Below are 24,452 nucleotides of genomic sequence, written 5' to 3' on the forward strand. Positions count from 1 at the left end.
TTCTCAAACAGCCTTCATCATTACATCAAACCTAATTAAGCTACAAAACCCAGCAACAAGGGGATATTAAGAGGCATCAACATACACATCACCAGGAATGGTGCCACCAAGTGCTATTGAGAAATATTGAATGAAAAGGGAGCCCATGCTTCGCCGCACCATTAAGATATACATTCATATCTTAAAAAAAGCTGAAAATGAAGTTCAAATGTATGATCAGTTCGAGAATGATCAATGACTGCAAACTCCTAAGATGATGTCACATGAAAACTCCCTTGCAATCCTACAAGGCTGTTCTCTTTATGATGGCATGAGCTTAGATTCAGAACGGGGACCTCATTCTCGCCTAAGGATGCAAATGGGCCAGGCCATAGGTCAACTCTTGCACTATTTGGGCTGGGTCTCCAACCCAAGCCCAATATTGACGTTTATTTAATATTTTTAATTAAGATTTTTTTATAAATATCCTCTTAAATATCAAATTTTATATGAATATCGTTTCAAAATTATTTTTTGCATATATACCATCGTAAAATACTTATTTTGCTATTTTATCCTTTTTTTTATTTTTATTTTTGCATATGTACCCATGTTATCTAACGATGTTAAAAATTTAACAATTTCAAATTAAAATGACTAAAATATCCTTAATGTGTAGATGTGCAAACAAAATATTTATAAGGTAATCGCGATGGGGGACAAAAAAGTAATTTTAAAATTTTATTTTGTTTTTAATTAAAATAAATATGGTTTTTATAAATGGTGTTAGAAAAATCGTTATATTAGGGGCATTTATGCAAAAGCAGTGTTTTATGAGGGTACAGAAATAAATATAAATTTTAAAAAAGTATTCACGCAAATTTAAATTTTTAAAAGAGGATTCATGCAAAAATATCATAGTTTTCTTTACAACTTTAATCAATGAGAACTATAGAACTGGCATCTCGTAAGCGCAAAAAATAAATCAAGAAAGAAAATCACCTAGTGAGATGCCCATCAACCAAGCTTTTAGATAACTCGTCCATCTAATTTTTGAGGAAATGATCAGGCAAAGAAGCCTGATCACTTTCAGCTGGTCCATCAAATTAGCAATTATATGTTGCATACATGAAGCCATATAACTATTATAAAAATCAGGGATATCGTGTATATTAGATTTTGATTTCCACATAACAAGAACAAGATTAAATAAAAATCCAGAAATAAGAAATGTGACATTATGAAACCTGGAAAAGTAAGTAATTTGACCAAGTCTCGTCTGCACTCATTATCATTTATCACTGATGCACTTCCTTCCTTGAATAATTATTACATATCAGCAGAATAAAATCATTCATGGGAATTAGCAATTAACATATTGACAAGTTTGGTAATTTAATTAACAAGCTTAGTAGGAACATTTGACAAAGTTATCCATAGCATGGATCCAGTGTGCTTAGCCTCATGTATCACCATCCAATTTGTAATACCATTTGCCTCTCTATAAACATATACAACTCCAAAAGATTGCAGAGCTACTCCAGTGTGCTTACTCTCTAATAGACCTACATTGCATTATTTTCTAGATCACATAAGCTATATGCCAAGTCTGCTTCGATACCACCTATAACAACTAAGGATTTCATCCAAAAGGACTAGTTGAAAGATATTATTTGAGTTTATTAGTCTTCTATAAATATTTAGGATATATCAAGTGTATAGTCGGTATGAGACTAAACAAATACCTGCATGATCTACACAATGCGATTCAAGAACTTTTTTAGTGTGTTAACTAGATCCCGAACAATTTATAAACCAAAGTTAAAACTTGAAAATCAATAATTTTTTTGTCCACAAAAAGTGAATATAACAAAGATCTTTCTTGTTTTTTTAATTGCATAAGATGTAAAAAGTTGATGCACATGTAAAAAGCTAAGAATAAATAAAATTAGAATTTTTAGCAAAAATATTAACAAATGATTGAAATTGATTTTCCCTTTAATCTTTGCAGAACATGTTCCCAAAACTTAGGGTTTCTTGAAACATGAGATAGTTTAACAAATAATTTAGCAAAATATTATTAAAAAAATGCCAGTACCTGCATTTCTCATAGCCCAACTTAAATACTTCCTAGATTTTGCAAAATTTAGATTTTGATAATACCAAATTGCTTCTAGAGGCCCAATTAGTAACTGCAAAACCAAAAAACTTCCCTCTTTGAAAAATGAAGCAAAGATCTTCAAATGAGTCTGGCGGGCCTAACTATGCAGTTCTAGGAAAAAAAAGTTACGAAATCATCCGGTTTTGGCTGGACTTTGCTAATGTTAACCAAGCTCAGCAACTGATGGTTCCAATTAAAAGATTTTGGCCGAACGTACATCAATAGAATTTCCTGATTTGGCACAACAAGACACCCCAAAACTAGGGTCTAGGGTTTATTTACCGTGGTCGTTCTTTCATTAGCTTGCAATATGTGTGCTTTTTATGTGGGAAAGGAGAATTGAGCACTTTGGAACCCAACATCTATATACGGCAACTCTTTATGCTCCCTTGTGAGCATCCAAAAAGAATTTTCTATGACTTTTGTCGAATTGCTAAAATTTAGTCAGCAATTTAATTGTAGATATGGAGGGTCGGAGGATAGAAATAAATGCAGATGCATTGTTAGAACGGAAAAGTGACTGCGTCCCAGCGTAAGGTATTATCTGCATAGGTACTAGCCCCTTGGGCGCGTCGTGGGCTACCCTCATGGTTTTGTCCTTTAAAAGGCGCCTTAGCGATAGAGAGTGCTGGAGCAGCTCAGCTAGAGCATCGGTATTGTTCGCCTTGCGAGGGAAGGGGTGACCCCTCGTTATAAGGCATAATCCTTTCCGCTACTCTTACAATGTGGGACTAAAGTTCCGGGTCCCCCATCCGCCCCCAATACTACTCCTCCAGCGGGAAGGATTCTTGCGAAGGAGTTTCAGTAGGGCCCTTCCTCTAGGGCCATCTATTAGAGCGGAAAAGTGACTGCGTCCCAGTGCAAGGTATTGTCCGTGCCTTAGCGATAGAGAGTGCTAAAACAACTCAACTAGAGCATGAGTATTGTCCGCTTTGGGGGTCCGCATAGGTATTAGCCCCTCACGGCTTTGTCCCTCTCTTAGGAGGGCGCCTTGCGAGGGAAGGGGTGACCCCTCCTTATAAAACACAATACTTTCCGCTACTCTTCCAATGTGGGACTAAAGTTCCGGATCTCCCATTCGCCCCCCAACATGCATATCAAATAACTAAGAGGGAAGGATAATAATGCACATATTATTATCTTTATAATTGATTCAAAAAAACTTCATTAGTTAAATCTCTTCCAATTTAGATATGTAAGAGTAAGAAATGGGGGATAACCATCCAAATACTTTTCTATGCACAGGAAGTTTAGGAAAAAGATATTAGTCGATATAGAAATACAATTTTTTTAATCTTTAGTAATAAAATTGGCAGTTGCATAGCATGTGTATAGCGATTATTCGATGCTAGTGTAAGGGCTTATTCTTTTTTTTTTTTAAAGAGCTGTCTACAGTATTAAATTAATTTTTTTTGCTAAAACCAATATTAAAAAAAATATAACACTCAATTCAAGTCATACATGTTGCTGTTACGAGTATATCAAAAAAAAACTTTTACTGGTACTTAACACTAAAATATAGAATTATATTAAGACTGTATTTTGTATGGATTATAACTTTTGGAGAGATATCTCCTTTATTGTAGGATGGATAGGATATTTCACAGAATAAATTATTTTCGTGGTTGTTCATATTTTATTGCAAGAATAAATTTGCTCAATCAATTTTTGGTGTGATTAAAGAATGGATAAAGATTTTAAATGTAATTGAAAGAAAATCTCATCTATTTTACAGGATAATTCTATTCCACTGACGGAATAGAATTATCTAAAAAGAATTTAATTTTTGGACTTGTCGCAATAAGTTTATGTCACATATGTTTTGGGAACGCCGCCAAGTCGTAACTACTTTATTACCCCTAACTCCTTTTTTTTTTTTTTTTTTGGTGAAAACGGCAATTCATATAGCTCTAAATTGAGTACATCCGGCCATATCAAAATAAAGTAAAGAGTGCAACGTAGAAGGAATATCTCCTAACGATGTCCAAATGACCTCTTCGGAGTGCCGAGCGGCAAAAGAGGCGACCCAGTCTGCTGCACTGTTCGCCTCCCGAAAAACATGTGAAACCTGGAAGACGCTCAACTCCTGAGCCAATCTCCGAATCTCACGGATGAGAGGATGATCATCTCCATATCTGTCCACTCCCCGAATCCACTCTATCACCACAGAGGAGTCTCCCTCAAGGCAAATGTGCTCAGCACGCAGTACCCGCCTCGCATAGGATATCCCCTCCCAGGCTGCCCGCAGCTCCGCACCAACTACGGTAAATCCCGGCGCGCGGCAGCCACCAGCTGCTATCAAACTACCGAGATGGTCTCTGATAACAAAGCCAACTCCTCCTGACACCCCATCAGCCGACCTACTACCATCAAAATTCACTTTGAGATGACCAAGGGGTGGGGGTACCCAAGAGACTAGGGCGAACCTGGGCGCTGTGACAGCAGAAAGAGTACCCCAGGTGTCCCTGGCCATCTCAGGAGAGAAAGTAAAAGCAGCAGTAGAAACCTCCCTAGCAAGACGCATGGCTCTGTCCACCACCATCCGCGGGGGAAACCGCCTGCCTTCAAAAATGCCGGCGTTCCTATCCAGCCAGATAGAATGAGCCAAATATGCCCCCCGGATCCCGGCCTCAACCGTGCTAGGCCGCCGCATAGCCACTCTCAACCAATGAATCAAATCCTGTGTCGACTCGACTGAATGGGGTAGCAATGTGGGCGATCGGCTCCAAATGCCCCTAGCTCTGGGGCACTGCAAAAGAACATGATCCATCGTCTCCTCAGTCTCCGTACACTCATCACAACACTGAGTGATCCTCACCCCTCGCCGTGCCAGTAAGCTCCTGGTCGGTAGGCAACCCCACGCTACCTTCCAGATGAAGAGCGCCACACGCGGGTAAATCCGCATCCTCCAGATCCATCCTCCCTCTATCTGTCGTGCTGGCTCTCGGCTCAATAATGTGTGGATATCCCTGGCTCGCACCTGCGATCGCCCTGTCGGCATCCAGACTAATCTATCCGCCCCTCCCTGGGCAAAAATAGGTAGGGCCAGGATCCTCTCTGCCAACTGCTCCCCGAAAGCCTCCATGATCAGCTCCATCCTCCAGCGGTCCCCCTCCGGCTCCATCAAGTCACTGACCCTGAGACCGGCTAACCTCGATGTGTCCACTGTAATCGGAAGTCTACTCATAGGCTGCTCCGTCACCCACCGGTCCTCTAACACATCAATAGATCGACCATCACCAATGGCCCATCTAATCTCCGGGAACACCAACCCTGCTCTAGCACAAATTTCCCTCCATATCGGTGAGTGGCGTCGCCCCGACCGGGCACCCGGCACTGGATCGCCATACTTGGCCCTCATAAGTGAAGACCACATGCCATCAGGCTCCAACACCACTCTAGCAGCGTGTCGTGCAGCTAGAACCTCACGCCTCGCCACCAAAGACTGCACACCCAAACCACCATATCTCGTCGGCTGACATACAACCTTCCAAGCCATAAGATGGATACCCCTTCTGCCTCCAGTCCTTCCCCAAATAAAATCCCTGAAGATCTGCTCAATATTCCTAACTGTAGCTACCGGTATAAGAGAGTTAGATAATAAGTAAATCGGGATCGAGGAAAGAACTGACCGTACCAGTATAATCCTGCCCATCATGGAAAGAGAGTGTATCTGCCACCCCTCCAGCCTATGCCGGATACTGATCTCAAGAGAGGTGCAATCACTGCTGCGCAGACGCTGACCAGAGATAGGGACTCCCAAATACCTTAATGTGCCCTCCTGCTCTCCCACCCCCAGAATCTCCAGTATAGCGGTCTTCACATCTGGTTTGGTCTTCGGGCTAAAACAAATTGCTGATTTAGATAAATTAACCCGTTGACCAGACATAGAGCAATAATCCCGCAAGATCGTCCAAATGATCCATGCTGCCTGTCTAGTCGCACGGACTAACAGAAGACAATCATCGGCAAATAGTAGATGAGAAATCGGGGAGGCATCCGGCACGGGCCTATAAACCTCTAGCTCCTGGGTGGTCACTGCCTGCCGCAAGGTCCTGGAAAGCGCATCTGCACATATAATAAACAGTAATGGGGAGAGGGGACAACCCTGACGCAGCCCACCAGAGGACACAAAGTACCGTGATGGCGTTCCATTTACCAAAATGGCAAAGGAAGGGCCTCTGATACACCCCATGATCCATCTGATCCATGCCTCGGAAAATCCAAACCCCTGCAAGGACTGCTGTACAAAATCCCACCTCATCCTATCGTATGCCCTCTCCATGTCAAGCTTGACCCCCATCAGACTCCTCCTACTCGACGCCCTGCCAAGATCATACATAAACTCCTGGGCAATAAGAACATTATCTGTGATACTCCGTCCTCCCACAAAAGCCCCCTGCTCCGGACTGATCAATCTCGGAAGTATGATCCTCAATCTGACAGCTAGTAACTTCGCCGTCGCTTTGTACAAGGTAGTACAGAGACTGATCGGGCGAAAGTGACTAGGCTCCGAAGCATCCTGACGCTTCGGTATCAGAGTGACTAGGGTCCTCTGCCAATCTGTAGACATCACTGCTGTGTTGAAAAACTGCTGTATGGCCGCCGTCACCCCCTGACCAACAATCATCCAGTACCTCCGGAAGAATAACGGTGGAAAGCCGTCCGGACCCGGCGCCTTGTCCCCCTCAAGGGACCACATCACCTCCCTAATCTCACAATCCAATACCGGCCTAGACAGTGCGACTATATCCTCCTCTGCCACCCGTGCCACTGGCGCTACAATACTCCCTGAGCTCCCAGTACCCATCTGCTCAGACCATCTGGCCCAGAAGAAACCCTCCGCACCCTCCGAATCAAATCTGGATCCTCCACTAACTGCCCATCCTCATCCCTAATTACCCTGATCCTGTTCCGATGCCTCCTGATCACTGCCGACTGGTGGAAAAACCTAGTATTTCGATTCCCCTCCTGGATCCACTGCACCCTCGATTTCTGTCTCCAAAAGATCTCCTGCTGTCTCAAGAGAGAATCATGTAAGGATAGTAGAGATCTAAGCTCCCCCATCTCCTCCTCTACCAAACTCCCTCCCAAGGCCTCCTGAGCCTGTAATCCAGCAATAGCCTCCTCAGACTCCTCAATCCTCCTGAAGATATTCCCTACCTCCTCACGGTTCCACCTTCTCAACCTTCTTTTTGTCAGCTCCAACCGACGAGACACACGATACATAGCATCCCCTCTCACCGGTACATTCCATGCCTCCCTCACAATCTCCCAGGACCGAGGATAACATGTCCAGAACTTCTCAAATCTAAAAGGGGAATGAAAAGAGACAGCTGCATCGGTACTAACCAGTAAGGGGCAGTGGTCGGACGCAATCCTCGGCAAGTGACGGACATGGTAGTCAAAAAAACACTGGGCCCACCCCGCTGTGGCGTAGACTCTGTCCAATCTCTCCCAAACCCGGGTCTGCCCCTGCTGATTATTGCACCATGTGAATGTTGGTCCCGAAAATTCCAAGTCTATCAGTCCATTTGACGCTATAAAATCTTGAAACTCTCTGATTTCCCTCTTATAAGTGAAGGCCCTCCCCCCCATCTTCTCCTGGGGATCCGTGATACAGTTGAAGTCACCTGCCACCAACATGGGATAACCCTGAGTGATAAGCTGAGACGCCTCCGCCCACAACCGCCTCCGCACTCTATAGTCTGTACTGGCATACACAGCTGCTAAAACCCACGGGCTCCGATTATCCTCTGATATCACTAAGATGACCTCCTGTTTACAAACATTGAAAACATCAATTTGGTAGTCACCCTGTACCCAAGTCACTATAATACCTCCCGACAGTCCTTGAGATTCCACTGCATAAAAACCCCATGACCTCGGTATCGCCGCACGGGCCTTCTGAAGGTTTTGCCCAGAGAGCCGGGTCTCGAACAAAACACAAATTTCAGGTTTGTGCAGTTGCACCAACCTGCGGAAAGCCGGGGCAAAGGAGGGCTTACCTGCACCCCGACAATTCCAAAGGAGGGCTCTCATGGTGCACCTGGTGCGTCGGCACAGCCCACCTCCCCCGGGCCGCTGCCGCTTCTAGGTTCCAACTCCATTTCCTTACTACACAGCACAGCTCCTCCCTGCTCCAAGTCACTGTGCATCACACCCTTAGCAGTGGCCAGCAGCTGCTGAACAGTCTGTTGGTGTGACCCCCTCAGCACCTGTGCCATTTGGCACTCAGATTCCACCGACATCAACTTGAATTCTTCCCCATTACCAGCACCGCAGTATGCCTTCTCCTCCAATCCTGGGCCGCAGACCCTGCTTCCCACCAGGGCGTCAAAGGAAAGGGAGCTCCCAGCACCCTTCTTATCGCCTGGTTGGTGTACCAAACGGCACGAGTCGTCTTCCTCCCTTTCCACTGAAACCCCCATGGCCATGGGTCGTACCACACCGGAAAGAGTGACCTCCTCGTGTTCAATGGCTTCCCCGACTCCCACTTGAGACGACGGTCCAGCGACCACTCCCGCCGGTTCACCGGTCACCGCCGCCAGCAATTCCGCCGCTACCGACGCCGCTCGGGCCAGCCCCTGCCTAAAAGGTATGCTCTCCCCCTGCCGTCGGCCCCCTCCTTCCTCCGCATGCCTCATCGTAACCATGTCCGCCGCCACATGGGGTGGCGGCGAACTCTTGCTCCGCCGGCGGCCACCTCCGGCCGAGCGGAACCCATCTCCCCGGGGGGGGAAGATCTCGTCTCGGTGCAGCATTCGGGCCGGTCACAGATGGCGTCCCGGCTGCCGGATTCGGCCCACGCGTTGGCAGCGCCCGGTGGACCTTAGACGGACTCCGGGCCCTTTTGAGCGGACTTGGGCTCGGCCCAGCCCTTCCCAGGTCCACCTGGCCCAACGAGGGCGGCCGAGTCCCCCCACCGAGTCCCCTCACCGAGTCACAGCTGGGTTCACCCTGTTCACCTGATTGACTCAAGCCTCCGTCCATCTCCACGGACGAGCCGCCTTGAGCTAGCTTCTCCGGCGACTTCCGTCTGGCCACCTTGGTTGGCTTTTGCCAACCTTCCAAATCCTGCGGTGAAACGGGCAGCCGCGGCCCCCCATCTCCCTCACTCGGACTCACCGCAGACGTCGCCGGAGCCGAGCCCACACTGGTGCTTGCCCCTGTCTGCATCATCTTCCCTTTCCCCCCTTTCGGAGCTCCGATGCCCTCGTTCCAGCTCATAGAGAGCCAAGGGCCGTAGATCAGAGGATCTCCCGCTTCCCTTGACATCTTCCCAGTATCTGGACATCGAGCATTACTACCAGTTCCAGCCTCCATTCCACCCGTCGCCGGGGAAGAGAACTCACAAGCCGCCTCCTCATGACCGATTCGGCCGCACCTGTAACAGTAGGCAGGTAAGTTCTCGTACACAAACTCCTGCCATATCTTCCTCTCTAATCCCTCCTTAGCTCCCTTCATGAATATTCCCGGCTTTAGAGGAGCTCTTATGTCGAGCTCCACTTTAACCCGTGCAAACCCCCTCTTCCTCCCTTGATCGGTGGCTGCGTCTAAAGCCAAAGGTCTCCCCGCCGTCGCTGCAATCTGGATCAATGTCTCCTTAGCCCAGAAATCCAACGGCAACCGTGGGAGGCGGAGCCAAGCTACCACCCGTCCAGCACCACCAGAGCCGGTGATGAAGTTTGGCTTCCACCGTTCCATCGTGAGAAGCTGTCCGGCCACTAAACATGGCCCCCTCACCAGCATGGCCTCCCGATCCTCCTCACAGGCGAAGCGGACCGCCAGGACGTCGTCGGCCATTGTAACGACCTCGACGTTATAGTCCAGGTTCCCCATCCTTCTCAGCTCACGCCCAACCCACTCCGCCGGAACCTTCCGCCCCACACTTTGCATAAAAACAGAGGTACTCCTCCACTCCTTCCTGGTCATCTCTAACCTCTCCTCCGGGATCTCCAGAACTTCCGTGAAGCAGGTCTTCAGAGCTCCCAGCTCCCGCTCCGAAATCTGGTGGCGTGTCCATCGACCTTGATTCGCCGAGCCCCTAGACACCGCCGCCCATGATACGCCCTTCGAGTCGGCCCCCAGGGGCTGGCGCCCCAACCCCCCGGGCCTCCCCGTCTCCCTCTCCTTAGCCCTACCCGGGCCTCCCCGTCTCCCTCTCCTTAGCCCTACTGTCGACCATCAGAGCCACCCAACACCCGTTTGAGGAAATCCCCCCAAGACCGCATGACTATTGACGCGGCTCTCTCTCACTCCTCTCTCACAAATAATTATTTGATTGCCGCTCAACTCAAAAACACTCTTCCTCCGTCCAGCTGTTACCAACTAATCAACAACGGTTGCGGTGGCCCCCATCCCCTGGTCGTTCCATCCGGTTCGTTGATCCTTCCCTATTTAAGCAACGGTTTATCCTTTCTAACGGTTCACTTCACTCTGGGGCCCAGACGAGGGAACTAAAAAAGAGAGAACGATGGCGAAGGGCCGCCTCTCGTCTCGTAGGTCCCCGGCGGGCGAGGCAGAGGCCGTGGCGGCCCCCGGCGGCGGCGGCGGCGGCGACGACGACGATGTCGACGAGTCTAAGACCAGGAAACGCGCCTCCCTCGCCGCCAGGCTCGCCAGGAACGTGAGCACGCGGCGGTGCCTCATCTCCGCCTTCTTGTTCCTCCTCTTCTTCCACCTCGCCAAATTCATCTCCCACTCCCCGCACCGCTTCTGCGCCTCTCCTTCCTTCGAATCCGTCCCCCGCACAACTTCTTCGGTCGACAGCATCGACGGCCTCGCCTCCGAGTTCGGATTCCTCGGCGTGCCCTGGTGTAAGCCCTTATTTCTTTCCTCCCGATCTTTGCGTGATTACTTGTCTCGGTTTCCGAAGGCATTGATTCTTGATTGATTTAACGTTCTTTTTTTCCCTCTTTCGTGGGTTATCCGACGAGTTCTTGATTTCTTTCTTGTGTTTCATGACCCCATGGTTGATTTGGATTTCCCCTCGCCACCTTCTTAGGATCTTGGATTGGTTCGCGTTTAAGAGAGGTTTTTTTTCCCGAAGTATTCGATGATATTACAAAATATACATACATACGTTTATAACAACTATCTTGCGGAAACTTTCTTTGAGTTTGCTACTTGATCATTGTGACTTCTTTTTCTTGAATCAATAAGTCCTTGTGGTAGTTTTCCCGGAGTTTTCTTTACTTGTTCTACTGTGTACTGGATTTAGTGGGTTTGTGTCTTTTCTTTGATTGTCCATGCTCTTCTAGTTCTACACGTAAGAATCTCATTTGGTGAGCATTCTGTTGGTTGTTCCGAAGGCATCAAAGATTGAATACAATGCACCTGTACATAGTCTGGAATCGTACAAACAAATGGCACTGATATGATCATCAATCCTGCAGCTTGCTCCTTAAATTCTTGTTATGTAGTTCCTTAATTCTTGTTGCTGGCAACAGGTAGATCGAAACATGGAAAGACGGTGGAATGGACTTCAAAGGATCTGCTCAAAGGCTTGGAGGAATTTGTGCCGATATATCAAAATCGTCCAGTCAAGAACAACAAGGATGGGATGGGCTTCGACCACAGCTTTGGGTTATGGTTCATGACACGCTGGCTCAAACCAGATCTGATGATAGAGAGTGGTGCTTTCAAGGGGCACTCCACATGGGTCCTTCGACAGGCAATGCCCAAGAAACCGATCATATCGATATCACCTCACCACCCAGAGAAGTATCTGAGGAAAGGACCAGCCTATGTTGACAAGAACTGCACATATTTTGCTGGGAAGGATTTTGCAGATTTTGGGAGTGTTGATTGGGAATGTGTCATGGAAAAGCATGGGATTTCGGATCTTAGTCGGGTTCTCGTCTTCTTTGATGATCATCAAAATGCGTTGAAAAGGTAACTATCTTTCCTGCTGAAACCTGATTTCATATTCAAGGGATGCAATTGATCCTTACTTACATTTTACAAGTTTTGGTTATTATGCAAGATATTGGCCTAAATTTTTTATCAAATCATGCCTTTCTCCATGGTTTTGATGCTCTGTTTCGTTTTTCTAATTTCTTTGGAGGTTATGCATGCATTACTTTAGGTTCTTCTCCGCTTCTTGTAGATCTTTAGTAGTTTTTTTCCTCATTGTAATTTATCATAGTGCTTTCAAACACATTCTGATTCTTAATATGTCAGTATATTATGTGAAGCATGGGGCCACGAGACATGGGGTTCAAAGGTTCTCTCAGTTTTTTCTATCCTATCCTTTTATATTTCACCCACAAATCTGGGTTTTCATTCTCAGTTCCATTGGACAGATTGGAGCAGGCTCTGGAAGCTGGCTTTCGGCATGTCATATTTGACGACAATTACGACACTGGAACTGGTGACCATTATTCCTTGAGGCAGATTTGTGATCAGCTTCACATAAGAGGTACCTGCTTTTGCTATTTGCTCTTATCCTTTTAACCCTTCATGCGTATTTCTTTTTATGAGTGATCTTTTTCATGACTGTCCACTGAGCAGGTGATCTTGGTCTTTTCATTTTTTATGTCATTGGCTGAGCATTGCTTGTTCTAGTATTTTTCCACTGACTTACTCATAATGTACTATCTTGGATGACTGATAGTTAAAGTTAACTTACAAGAAAGTAACTAAAGAATATAGTTAAACTAAGATATAGGAATCAGGAGAGACCACATTCTCTGGTAGAATAATCTTGCTTGTTGTTATTTGCCCTCCATGTATAAGAAGTGCTGAGGAATCTTGCAAGTATATTTCCAACGTTCCTGATATGTTATGTTAGGATGTACTTTTTTTATAAAAAAAAAGAGATCTATTGATGCTAGCAAAAAGTATGGCGAAGCCATCTCTGATCTTGTTATGGCTAGCAAAAAGTTATTAAGTGGATAATGTACAAAGCCATCTCTAATCTTGTTATGACTAGTACAAAGTTATTAAGTTATAAGTGGATAACGTATGAACATCAGAAGTCTGGAGCATATGGCCTAGTTTTCCTCTAAAAGGACAGCAAGCCGAACAAAACCCAATGATGTTTTTAATGTCTAAGTTCAGCATTAGGAAACAAAAAGGGAAAAGCAAAAGATTGCAAGTACAAAGAACCTGAATTCGAGGTTACTGCTATATGAGAAACTCCTATAACCTTCATTGGGGTCCACATCAATTAATTCTGTAAAAGAACTTTAATGCTATTAATGGATGTAAAAAAATATAAGCCATGTGACTATTTTCTCATTAAAAAATTGAACTAGAAATGAATTGTTGATTCATGAAAAAGGTTCTTTTTTTCCCTTAAAAAATGTACAGTTTCCTTTAACACACATGATTTCAATACGACATATAGGGTCATTCCATATTAAGATTCCTCAATGTCAACTTTACATTTCAATTCTCAACAACATATGCAATAGTCCTTGTAAACCTAAGTTTTCATTTTTAATTCGTAAGAGTCAATATCTGGGCATGGACCTCCTTTTTCCCAATTCTAATCAATTGTTTGTCTTGAACCTCGTCAACTTTGTTCCTTTCATAAACAATATCATACTGCAAAACAGGTTTTGGTTTTGCTACTTGTGTGATTCTTGTAGACTTTTGGTAACATAGATTCTTGCTCTCTTTAGTTACGGTGGACTAAAACTGTTGAATCGTTACCGACCATGATGAAGAACATAGCAATGCTGCTAGATTTTGCCCTAAAGTTTGATCACCTAGTTTCACACTAGAAGCTGCCTTGTATTTGTCCTCTTTATTGAGCTACAACAACCTGCACGGAAGCACATTAATTATGTCTATACTTAGAAAAACACCTTTCTCAGTTTTGTTTTTTCCATTTAAAAAATATTTCTATATTTGTTTGCAATGGGCTCTGCTTTGTGTATATTTCCCTTGAGAAGACATTCCTAGTGGGATACATACCTTGAAAGAAGGATGTTGATGGAGACTGATAGAGCTCTATGAATTGTCTTAAATAGGATTTTCTCTTTTTGGATTTTCTTTTTTCGTGGATATTTTGAGATTTCAGAATTGATCATAAATAGGATTTTCTCCTTTTTTTCCTTTGTTTTTCCCTGGATTCTGTGGTTGATTTGCTACAATGAAAATTTTACCAGTCATGTGGTGTGAAAGTTGAAACTTGTTAAATGAAGTTGAATAGATTAATGAGATTTTTGATAAAATTGGCGATTTCAACAAAGGGAGTGGATGGTTTATTTAAGGGGAAATGATGAAAGCAAGGGACATTATGAGGACTTAATGAGGTCTTTGGCATGAAATCAGATCGAGAGTGATCCAAATAAAAATAGGGAATAGAATTTTCAACTATTTTCCATATATGGGGAATGAGAGGAAGAAATTGCATTGAAGAGATAAAAGGTGGATGGTTAGAACTTTGGTGAGGAAAACATCAATATGAAGATTTGGGAATTCAGATCTGTGTTTCCTAAAAGAGTGACTGTATATCATTACTTGGGAATTTTAATTTTATGTGGAATTTGACAAAATAATTAGGCTTGCAACTTGTTACTTACACATTATGTTTCCTGCGTTTGTAGAAAGCAAAATTTAGAAAATAGTTTAAATGTTTTGGAACATGTTGACTACGAGCTTGACTAGTCAGTGGCACCTGTAAAAGAAGTTCCATTTAACACTTGAGACAGTAAAGAGTCAAAATGATTTAACTCGCAAGATTATCAGACTTCTTGTGGTGCCAGTGGACTAGATTTTCTGGTATTATGTGCAATATGCAAACTTGATTCACCTGATGATATTTGCATAACTTGCTGGTTGTCAAAGGTTCTTGTTCTTCTCAATCTAATTATATAAGCAGCAAGGCTTTGAGACAATTGTATCTGATATCCCTGGTCATCATGGATGTTTCTAATCAAGGTGATGAGATTTAAGGTTGGAAATAGGATGCCTAAATTGCTTATAATCATCGTATACATGTTACACCCTTTTTGAAAATAGTTTTGTGCAAAACTTGTTTTTGTCTCATAGTTTTTGCCTTGATCCTTGTTTAGTTTATCTAGGGTTTGCATGTGTGTTAGCTGCTCATTTGTCAGTGTGGCATTGTCAGGTTGTGATCCAGAGAGGCTTCTTATTTAATATTCTAACCTTTACTTGGGAGATATTTAAGAGTGCATGATTGGGACTACGTGATGGACATCTACTTGCATAGTGATAGCAGTTTGGTTAACCGAGAAGAGTTTACTGCCTTTTTTGTGGAGAGTTACTCAGTCAGTGATAGCCTGTCTACTATTTTGATATACTTTTACCATTGAGGCCACTATCGTGATAGATTTAAAGTTACAAAAAAAATTTATAGCAGTTTCTCATGGAGAGGCAAAACATACAAAGTTATTCGTCTTGTGAAATAGGAGTTTTGCCTCAATTTTGAATGCTGGACGCTAATGATTGGAGAGGGACATTCAGCATTCAAAAAATGCAGATCTCCGCTAAATTTGCTTTCAGCTGAGTCTAGTTAACTTTGAACTAGCTTCCAATAAATCTGAATTAAATCTCAATAAAGTTTTAGCAAATATAAAAGTATACAAAACTACTGGAAATGAATATATTTTAAATTTTTATATTTCCACATAAATTGATGTACCTCCAAACAAGAGAAAATCCATTACGAGAAAAATTAAAGAGAAAATGTAAGGCCAATTTTTTCTTAACAAGCCTAATTCTTCACCAAAAGGTAGTGATTTTTGAGTCGAAAAGAAAAGTAGGCAAGTGGCTCAAGAAAATCTTGTCACGTCTTAACTACTTTCCCAACACCTTTCTTGGCAATTTTCTTACTTTAATTAAACATGAGGAAATACTTAATTTCCTTAGCTTGCCTTGCCTCTTCTTTTCTTTTCTCCTGCTGATTTATCTTTCTTTTCTTTCATTTTCTTGGTATCAGGCAGTGCCTTGCTCATCAAATTATTATAATACTTGCTTCTCTAGGAGTCATGATGACCAAACCATTAAATCTTACAATAAAAAATTGTGTGCATTAATGAGATTTGATGTAGTGCAAGAAAAAAATCGTAGGAGGCATAGGAAATCAAAGAACAAGCAACCTAAGTAGCTTTGTATGAGGAAAAAAAGAAAATATTTAGAAAATACTAGAAATAATGAAACTGTGATATAAAGTCTTGATCTCCAATATGCAAAAAAAAGGGAATTATTATAGACCCATAATGATGCTCCATGATAGCATGCTCATCTTGATGAGAAGCTTGACTCTCAAAAAAGAAGCTCGGACCCACAGGCCTTACTCTACTGCAAACAAAAGCTAGAAAAGTCTAGTGAGGATGAAAGGCATAGCTAGATGTCATCAGACCTTAGTTGCCAAAATTGGGAGCGGATGCTAGAGCGGGTGTAGGGAAGCAGATATTTTAGCAACACTTTTAATATGGAAGTGCTTAAGGTAGGGGTGTGGCTTTGGGAGGATTCCAAAGTGGCTGTGTTACCCTAGCTAGAAGATTCCGGTTATTAAGCATTAGATAGGAGCAAATATATTTATCAATAATATGCTATTCACCAATAAGACTGGGTAGATGCAGATGTCATTCCTAGAGCTGATGGTTGAGCTAGTGGTCAGAGTGGCTGCTGCAGAGATGGGTGTAATAGCAGCTGGTGACATGGGCTTCAGATCCATGCTTGAGTACAAAGTTCATGATAGATGAAGGCAAGCACAAATGATCATGGACCTTACTGACCAATTGACCATGCTTGCAAGCTGAACATCAGTGGTAGGTAGTCGCATGTGTGCTATGATGTGTTGAGACATGAATGCATAAGATGCTGTGGGACTTACATGGTTGTGTGCAGAGCTTATAACTCATAAACACATTGAGCATTAAATCTTTCACATGGCGTTCGAGCTAGTTTGGTTAAAGAGGTATTGGTTCTTGAAGGAGGAAGTAAACAAAAGTTGTAAATGCAACGCAGGTGGCGCAGATGTGCAGTCATTAAGAATGGAGGCTTTAGAAGTCATACAAGCTAAAAATGTCGGGGCCAAGGAGTATTCTTCTCTCTCTGAAACTTGTTTGATCAACCTCCACAATAGTGACTTTCTGGGTGCATGTAATTGCACATGTTAGTTTACAATATTGCCCCTTTTGTTATAAAATGCTTTCGGATAAGTGAAGACAATTAGGCAATTTGTGCATTGTGTCTGAAGACTCTAAACCTTGTTCAACCAACTTGTATACGGGATATATTTGTCTAATGAGATTCTCTCTTTATCAAATTAATGAAAAATTTCAGCACCAGCAGTTCTATGTGCAGACAACACCAAAAAAGTAATAAAAGCAGACTGAGACATACGAATTGATTAATGTTAGACCATTTAGTTCCTGAAACATTACCAAAAAGCATCTGCCACCTCTGCATTATAGAAACTTGAGATGCAAACGGTCTCATCAAGCAACAAAATATCTTGAATTTTGGTCAAATGCAATCTTCAGCCGCTCAAAATAGATACATTGAAGAGTCTCAAAGACCCAGAGAGGCTTCATCACTGTTGGCCAAAGATAGCAAATGTCATCTAGGATCTCATCTGGAAGTAATCAAGAGGTGATCATCTAAAGAGGTTCTCATGATCGTAAGAAAGCCCAAATAGCATTTTGTCTTTTCTAGTTTTCATCTTCCACTGAGTGTTATATAAATTATCCACCAGAATGGGTTCTGGCAAAGTGTAATCATATAAAAGAAGACTACTTTTTGTGCTGTTGAGCAAGTATATATTGTTAGGACTTTAATGTCCTGAGGATCAATCTTCCACGATTCTTCTCTTCCACCATTTTAGCATGTTAATGTCTAAGTATTGTCATGCAAGTATGCAATTATTAAGGTTCTCTCCCAGATCACTACTTCATCTATCTTCAGTTAGGAGAAAGATTCCTCCTTATTCGGCATACAAATCCAGATTCATATCTTCTCTCCTTTTCTTGTACCACCATTTCAACCATTGTTGCGTAGTAGGAGCTTCATCAGTCTGCTTACTGTCTGGATCATACTCCCTCGTAACTAGATAGATGCACCTTGCCTGCAAACTTCCACCAAAATATTGGCATATTGTGCAAAGCCTGTCTCCAGTACTCATAATTTATGGGCACAGATTTCCCACTCTATGAAAATGAGAGATCCGTTTGTCATGTTTTGTGAACATATTTCTCATTAACTTCCATTATCTGTAAACTATGAAAAGTCATACTTTTGGCTAATTGTGCTGATGGAAAAGCTCCAAAGAAATGTGACACCAGTTCCTGAATAAAATCATAAAACAAAGTATATTTTGTAGGAGTCCGGTCTCAAATTTTCTCTGCTTTTGTAAATTATAAAGCTCTAGGCTCTTGTTGTGAACTTGTGATATGTAAATACTCTATCATACTATGCAATATGCAGCAAGGAATGGAATATGCGCAATATCTATATATACCATTAATATTATCTCCACTTGAAGCTTCTTTTGTTATTATGATAACCTATTTCAGCTGCTATTTCCTCTTGTCCAGGTGGGGGGCACTGCTGCTCTAGGTATTGTGATGAAGCAAGGATTAGAGAGAGAAGGAAATTTTTTTGGAAGAAGGCCGTAGACATAGATGATCTATGTGGGACGGGTGATGCATGGTGGGGCATCAGAGGGCACATGCATGATGATTTTAATCGCAGCAGCGAGGCCATATCATATTATGAACATGTTCGGAACAACATGTTTGTGGAGTCGGTATTAGATGTCTATTGGGAGCTCCCACCAGTGGCTGGTCCCTCACTCACTCATCAAACAAGATATGACCCTGCCCGTGCTCCAGATCCAATCATCGAAGATGGCAGGTTTGACTTGTTCCGAAAGCCCGGTCTAACAAGGCTTGAATGTGCTGTATTCAATGGATACACTCAGATGGTCTATCTTCAGATATCCCGACTCTTGACTGTTGAGTAACAGTAGAAAATTTTGTTCCAATCAACTGTACATATCTTCTTTTCTGCTGGATATGCAGGTGCAAGTGGGATCAAAGATTTGTTCAATCTAGATATCTGCCCCTATCTCTTTACTCTTGAGTAACTGTAAAAAAATTTGTTCAAATCAACTGTAGATATATGCTTCCACAATCATTTCCAGATTCCTTACAAAAGGTGAGCAAGTTAACAGGCTTTTGTCTGGTAATTGGATTTCTATCCTCATTTTTTTTTTCCAGCATACTAGTAATTCGTTTTCTATCAGATGCATGGTTGTTGGCTTCTGTGAAATTTGAGGAAGAATTTATTTTTAGTTGGTAATTTGATATTGTTTGATGGTTAAGATTAAAGCAATGATTAAGCTGCATTTATGAGGTCAGACTTTAAGTTTGATTAATTTATTACTGTTTGTTTTGTGTATACTCTAGTGGCGTTTCATGTTACGAGGTGGTGTACCACAATGTATGTTTGAACTTTAAATATTGACATAGCAAGGAAATGAAATTGAGGAGAGTGTTGATATCAGCTAGACTGCAGACTTCTATTTCATTTCCTGTCATTAGCAAATGAACAGTCTTAATGGAAGCAATGACGCCTCTCTGTCTTTGACAAGTAGGGTTGTTTTTCTGCTTGTTATGATATATATACCTTTGATGATCATTCTGTTTATTTGGACATGGTGTGGTCCAAAATGGTGACAGTATAATGGTATCCAACTGTTAAAATGAGATGAAAGGGGTAAATGGTGAACATGAATAGTAGATAGGCAGGATCAGAAAAAAGTTAGGGTAGCACAGAGAGGCATTCTATTCTATATGCCATCAGAGCAGAGAAGATGAACAAAAATATTCACCTGAATGTAATTGGTAGCACCAATTATGGGCTTGGAGCACCAAGGGCAATTTATCGGCATGGTGTTCGATCGTGACAGCAGAATGTTATGTTGTTATATTGGAGATCCCGTTCTTTTTTTTTAAATTTGTTAAGATTGAGGAAATGAGTGAGCTACATTTCTAAGATCATTGTCAAGTTTAGTTGCTGTGCTGCTACTTGTTCCATTTAATATAGTGAGGTTATTTATAGTGAGTGCGTCGCAAATCAGCCTCTTATTTCGTTTTCCTTTTCTTAGAAGATGATCTCCATGGAAGAAAAATCTAAGGAACGAGTGCTTACCATTATACCAAAAGCAATTACTATTAGTGAAGGCACACTACTCTAATACCTCAACCGTCCAGGGGCCCTTGTAGCACGAAGCGCCTCGAGTCGACTCGACCGACACCCAACTGGCCTCCGCCACGTGTGATCCACACGCCAGAGACACCAGGCATCCACGCTGGCAGGCGGCTAGACTGACTCGGCCCTTCAGGCCTCCGCCAACAATTCCCCCCCTCTCCTCAGCGTGATGCCTGGGTCTCGAACTCGAGACCTCATGGCTTTGATACCAATTGTAACAACCCAGGACCTTACCCAAAATGACTAGCCGGAAGGTATTGTTTGGGTTTCTTGATCTTATATAAATACCCAAGATCTACCCAGCGAATAACCGATGAAGCCTCTTATTTGACGGAGCATTGAATTATTTGGTCTGTTGGTGGTGTAAAGTGGTGTCATTTTTATGGTATCCAACCGGTGAAACCGAGGTGCCAACCAGCCTTACCTCAGCTGATTGACATCCCTCTCCCAAACGGCGGATGGGTACGATAAACTTTCTTCTTTGAGCTTGTAAATCCATGGCAGCAGAGAAATAGCCGAAAGAAAATTATTGACGGCTAGATTATAGATGCTAGTGGCCGAGAGGGCTCTGAGAAGGTGGCCCGAAGTAGGCGCAGATGTTTCTTCATGTTGCGAGAGATCGTGAGGTATCTGCCAATTGCTTCAGCTAATATAGATGACTGATAGGTGATAGGCGGAGCATCAATGTGATCAGCGACCCATGGGTGGATGGCTTCTCCTTGAAGCTCTGGCCAACTACGGTTAATGTCGAGGTAGTGGAGGGACTACAGGTATGCGACATCTTCGACCCTGGAGGGGCAACATGGGACAATGCCAGGTTAGGTCAAGTTTTCGGAATACGTCTTGCTAAGAGGGTTCGGTCTCTTCCAGTACCAGGGTGTGCGGGACCAGATATCCGGATTTGGAGCACCTCGTGCAGAACCGGTGTCAGGGTGGGGGATCTCTCCTGTGTTTTCCGACGGGAGCATGAGGCAGGACCAGAGTGTACTTAAATCTAGCACTTGGGCCTTCACCTAAAGGTAGCACTGTTTTTATGGAAGGTGGTCTGGGATCGGCTGCCAATGAGAGCCATATTTAGCGGACGAGGTTTGAGGATTCCTGTGAGGACCCGTGCGGGCGTGTGTTTAGTCCCACATCGGTTATTCGCTGGGTAGATCTTGGGTACTTATACAGGATCAAGGAACCCAAATAATACCTTCCGGCTAGCCACTTTGGGTGAGGTCCTGGGTTGTTACAAATGGTACCCGGCCCATAACCTATGTGGACTAGGGGACACTACAGCACGGATCTATTGGGACTGACCACGGGCCAATCGTGGTGTTTGTGATTAGATTTGAATAGATATGAATCCTTAGCCTGACGAGGACGTCAGGGCTTGAACGGGGGAAATATGTGAGGACCCGTGCGGGGCGTGTGTTTAGTCCCACATCGGTTATTTGCTGGGTAGATCTTGGGTACTTATACATGATCAAGGAACCCAAATAATACCTTCCGGCTAGCCACTTTGGGTGAGGTCCTGAGTTGTTACAATTCCTTTAGAGTGCGAGGTCTGCGGTGTCGACGAGACGGTGGACCATGCGCTATTTGAGTGTTCGTGGGCAAAAGTGACTTGATAGTTGGCAGGGATTCTACGGGAGGCTTGGAGTCAGAGAGAGCGGGTTTTACGGATCATCCGCTGGTGGTCGGGCAACCCACTGACACGCCAGAAGGCTATTAGAGCGACTTACACAGTATATCAGATCTGGCTGGCAAGGAATGTTCGAACTTTTGGTGAGCACAGCATGTCACCGAAGCTCATGGTAAAGAGCGCCTAGGTATAAGCGGCAGAGATTAGTCATGTTTCCTTCTCAGAAGAGCCTTTGACAGTTTGGAATATCTGGGATTCCCATTCTGCTCAGGCAGCACCCCGTACGGTATTTTTTACCTAAGAGCCCACACCCCCAAGCTTTCTCAAGATCAACTTTGATGGGTCTGTTTTGGATAGAGGCATGAGGAAAGATGCGAGTTTTTTCATCGGGGACCCGAACTCCAGGGTAAGCAGTGATGCTAGTTTTAGCATTCTTGCTCGGCAGCAAGTCTAAAGGCGTAAGCCCAATCATGTCCATCTGAATAACGGCAATCCTGGAATACAATAGAAAATCCCTTTTTGTTTTCGGCCAAAATTCCTCTAAACGTATTTAAGTGTAAATGAGATTGAATTATTGTTCTCACGACTCTTACACTATGCTGAGAAGCATCAACATTTATTAATCTTCCAAACGCCTTGCGAGTATTCTTTATTAGATGCCAATGATATACATGTCTGATACCAATGTATTTCTTTCTTTCTTTCAAGTTATCAATGATATACTATTTGATAATCTAATCTTATGATATACGCGTTCTCTGGCTTCTCCCTGCCATGGCCAAGGCGTGCTTCTAGCAGCTCCAAGCTCTCGCTGATAGGTCGAGATTTTGGGTGAGATTATCGTTTGACTCCAGTTTTCCGCTGCGATGCCTCGACGAGTTCGAGACCAGCCACTCATCGGAGAGCACCAGGCGTTGAGACCTAGAAGATTGGTGGGAGACGAGGATTTTGCTTGTCTTCTTTAACGCGAGATTAGGGTTTGGGTTTGGGCTCGCCCGAGCTGACGGGAGGGACAGTGTAGACTTGCCCATGACTGACAGGTGCTGAGAGTGCCAATGGGGAGGTAGCTAGCCTTTATGCTGCTGCGAGTACACTGATGACGGTGGACATCAAATCAAGTGGTGTACGATAATAATAATAATAAAAGGAAAAATAAAAGACTGGGGAAGGCAAGGCAGGCATTGGCAGCGGATCCAAGCAGGATTGCCTCAAAGGAAACGCAAGCCTCGTTCTTGTTTTGTAGCCCTTGTCGTTTTTATTTGAGAATCCACCGTGGGTGGGAACGGGGCTCAACTTGCAATTTGGTTAGATTTCAGCGTTGCAAATATAGGTTATATAGAAATGATACAAAAACATCTCTGTTCATTATGCACCCTAACGTACGTCTATCTTGCGTTGCAAATATAGGTTATAGAAACGATACAAAAACACATAAAAGTGAACCCTATTTATGCACCTATCTCTATCTCGAATCAACTTGCAATTTGGTTAGTTTTCAGCGAATCATGACGCTATGCTTATCTCTAAAATAATTACCCAACTGCATCGGCCATTTTGAAGCCCTCTCTCTCTCATTTATGTTTTCTTTTTGAGATACTATCTTCTGATTTCTCCCTTATTGATTCCAAAAATGGTTTCTTCTTTCTACATAGCAACATATATTACGTTTGCATCAAATAAATGTATGCATTTTTTTATTACAAGAATAAGGATATATTGATTCAATAGAATTCAGAATGGACCGTTTGAGTATGAAAACAAAATAAGTGGCCAACTTTGGCAAATATGAAAACGATCAATGGCTTGTGGATACATATTTTGGGAGAGTAATAACAACAGTTGTTCAGCCTATAAATTAAGATTGGTTTTGTCAAACTGTCGCCGGAGTTGTTGAAGATTGTTAGAATTATTTTGTCAGCATTTAAGATAACCACCCTAGGTCTTATTCTCTGTATTAATAACTAAATTTTGCTGATGTATCATAATTGATCCTGTTGAAATATGTTATGTTTTCCTTGCACTTTTTTCGGAAAAAGGATCAAATAATACTGTTTTTCTAAAAGGGAAGAAGTATATTTTTGAATCTTATGAGAACTATCCTCTCTTAAGGCTCCAAGAAAGGAGGTGTAACCCAGCGGACTGCAGTTCTAGGCCGAGTGTACTGTGTACACCCCCAAGCACTTAAATGATCATGCCTCTCACCCCTTCACCCCTGATCAAAGTTATCTAAAGGAGAGGTAGAAGTTGTATATACCACACGGCATGCACCTCGTGCATACGATAAATCACAATTGCTTGTTTTCATAATGGTGTGCCGAGAGAAGCTTTTGATAGATAATTTTTTAGAAACAACTGAATATCATCTGCAGCATGCACGGCGACCTGGTGCATGCATGCTGTGTAGGATATAATTTCTTAAGTACTGAGAGAAAGTTTGTCGGAGCAAATTTTCATGATGCCATTATTGATGCGGACAAAAGAAATAGACAA

General features: G+C 43.2%; 2 protein-coding genes across 2 annotated transcripts; one reads left to right on the forward strand and one right to left on the reverse strand.

The window, feature by feature from the left end:
• Nucleotides 1-6,919: 6,919 nt before the first annotated feature.
• On the reverse strand, nt 6,920-8,182 carry LOC149753545 (uncharacterized). Its single transcript, XM_089923558.1, has one exon. The coding sequence runs from the start codon at nt 8,180-8,182 to the stop codon at nt 6,920-6,922; it is 1,263 nt and encodes a 420-aa protein (XP_089779684.1).
• A 2,395-nt stretch (nt 8,183-10,577) lies between these two features.
• Nucleotides 10,578-19,452, forward strand: LOC103702544 (uncharacterized). Its single transcript, XM_089930865.1, has 4 exons — nt 10,578-10,959; nt 11,593-12,037; nt 12,448-12,563; nt 18,658-19,452. Exons 1-4 carry the CDS (start codon nt 10,617-10,619, stop codon nt 19,083-19,085), a joined length of 1,332 nt encoding a protein of 443 aa, XP_089786991.1. The 5' UTR covers nt 10,578-10,616; the 3' UTR covers nt 19,086-19,452.
• Nucleotides 19,453-24,452: the final 5,000 nt, after the last annotated feature.

The sequence above is a fragment of the Phoenix dactylifera genome, chromosome 5 (assembly GCF_051530095.1).
Source record: "Phoenix dactylifera cultivar Ajwa chromosome 5, Ajwa_hap1_PhDact_Kaust_v1.1, whole genome shotgun sequence".
Lineage (NCBI taxonomy): Eukaryota > Viridiplantae > Streptophyta > Magnoliopsida > Arecales > Arecaceae > Phoenix > Phoenix dactylifera.

Bases quoted from the DNA above. Each gene is read 5' to 3' on its own strand.
- LOC149753545 (XM_089923558.1), bottom strand. From the start codon at position 8,182: ATGAGAGCCCTCCTTTGGAATTGTCGGGGTGCAGGTAAGCCCTCCTTT.
- LOC103702544 (XM_089930865.1), top strand. From the start codon at position 10,617: ATGGCGAAGGGCCGCCTCTCGTCTCGTAGGTCCCCGGCGGGCGAGGCA. The intron at 10,960-11,592 runs GTAAGCCCTTAT...TGCTGGCAACAG, and splicing joins ATTCCTCGGCGTGCCCTGGT to GTAGATCGAAACATGGAAAG. The intron at 12,038-12,447 runs GTAACTATCTTT...TCCATTGGACAG, and splicing joins CATCAAAATGCGTTGAAAAG to ATTGGAGCAGGCTCTGGAAG.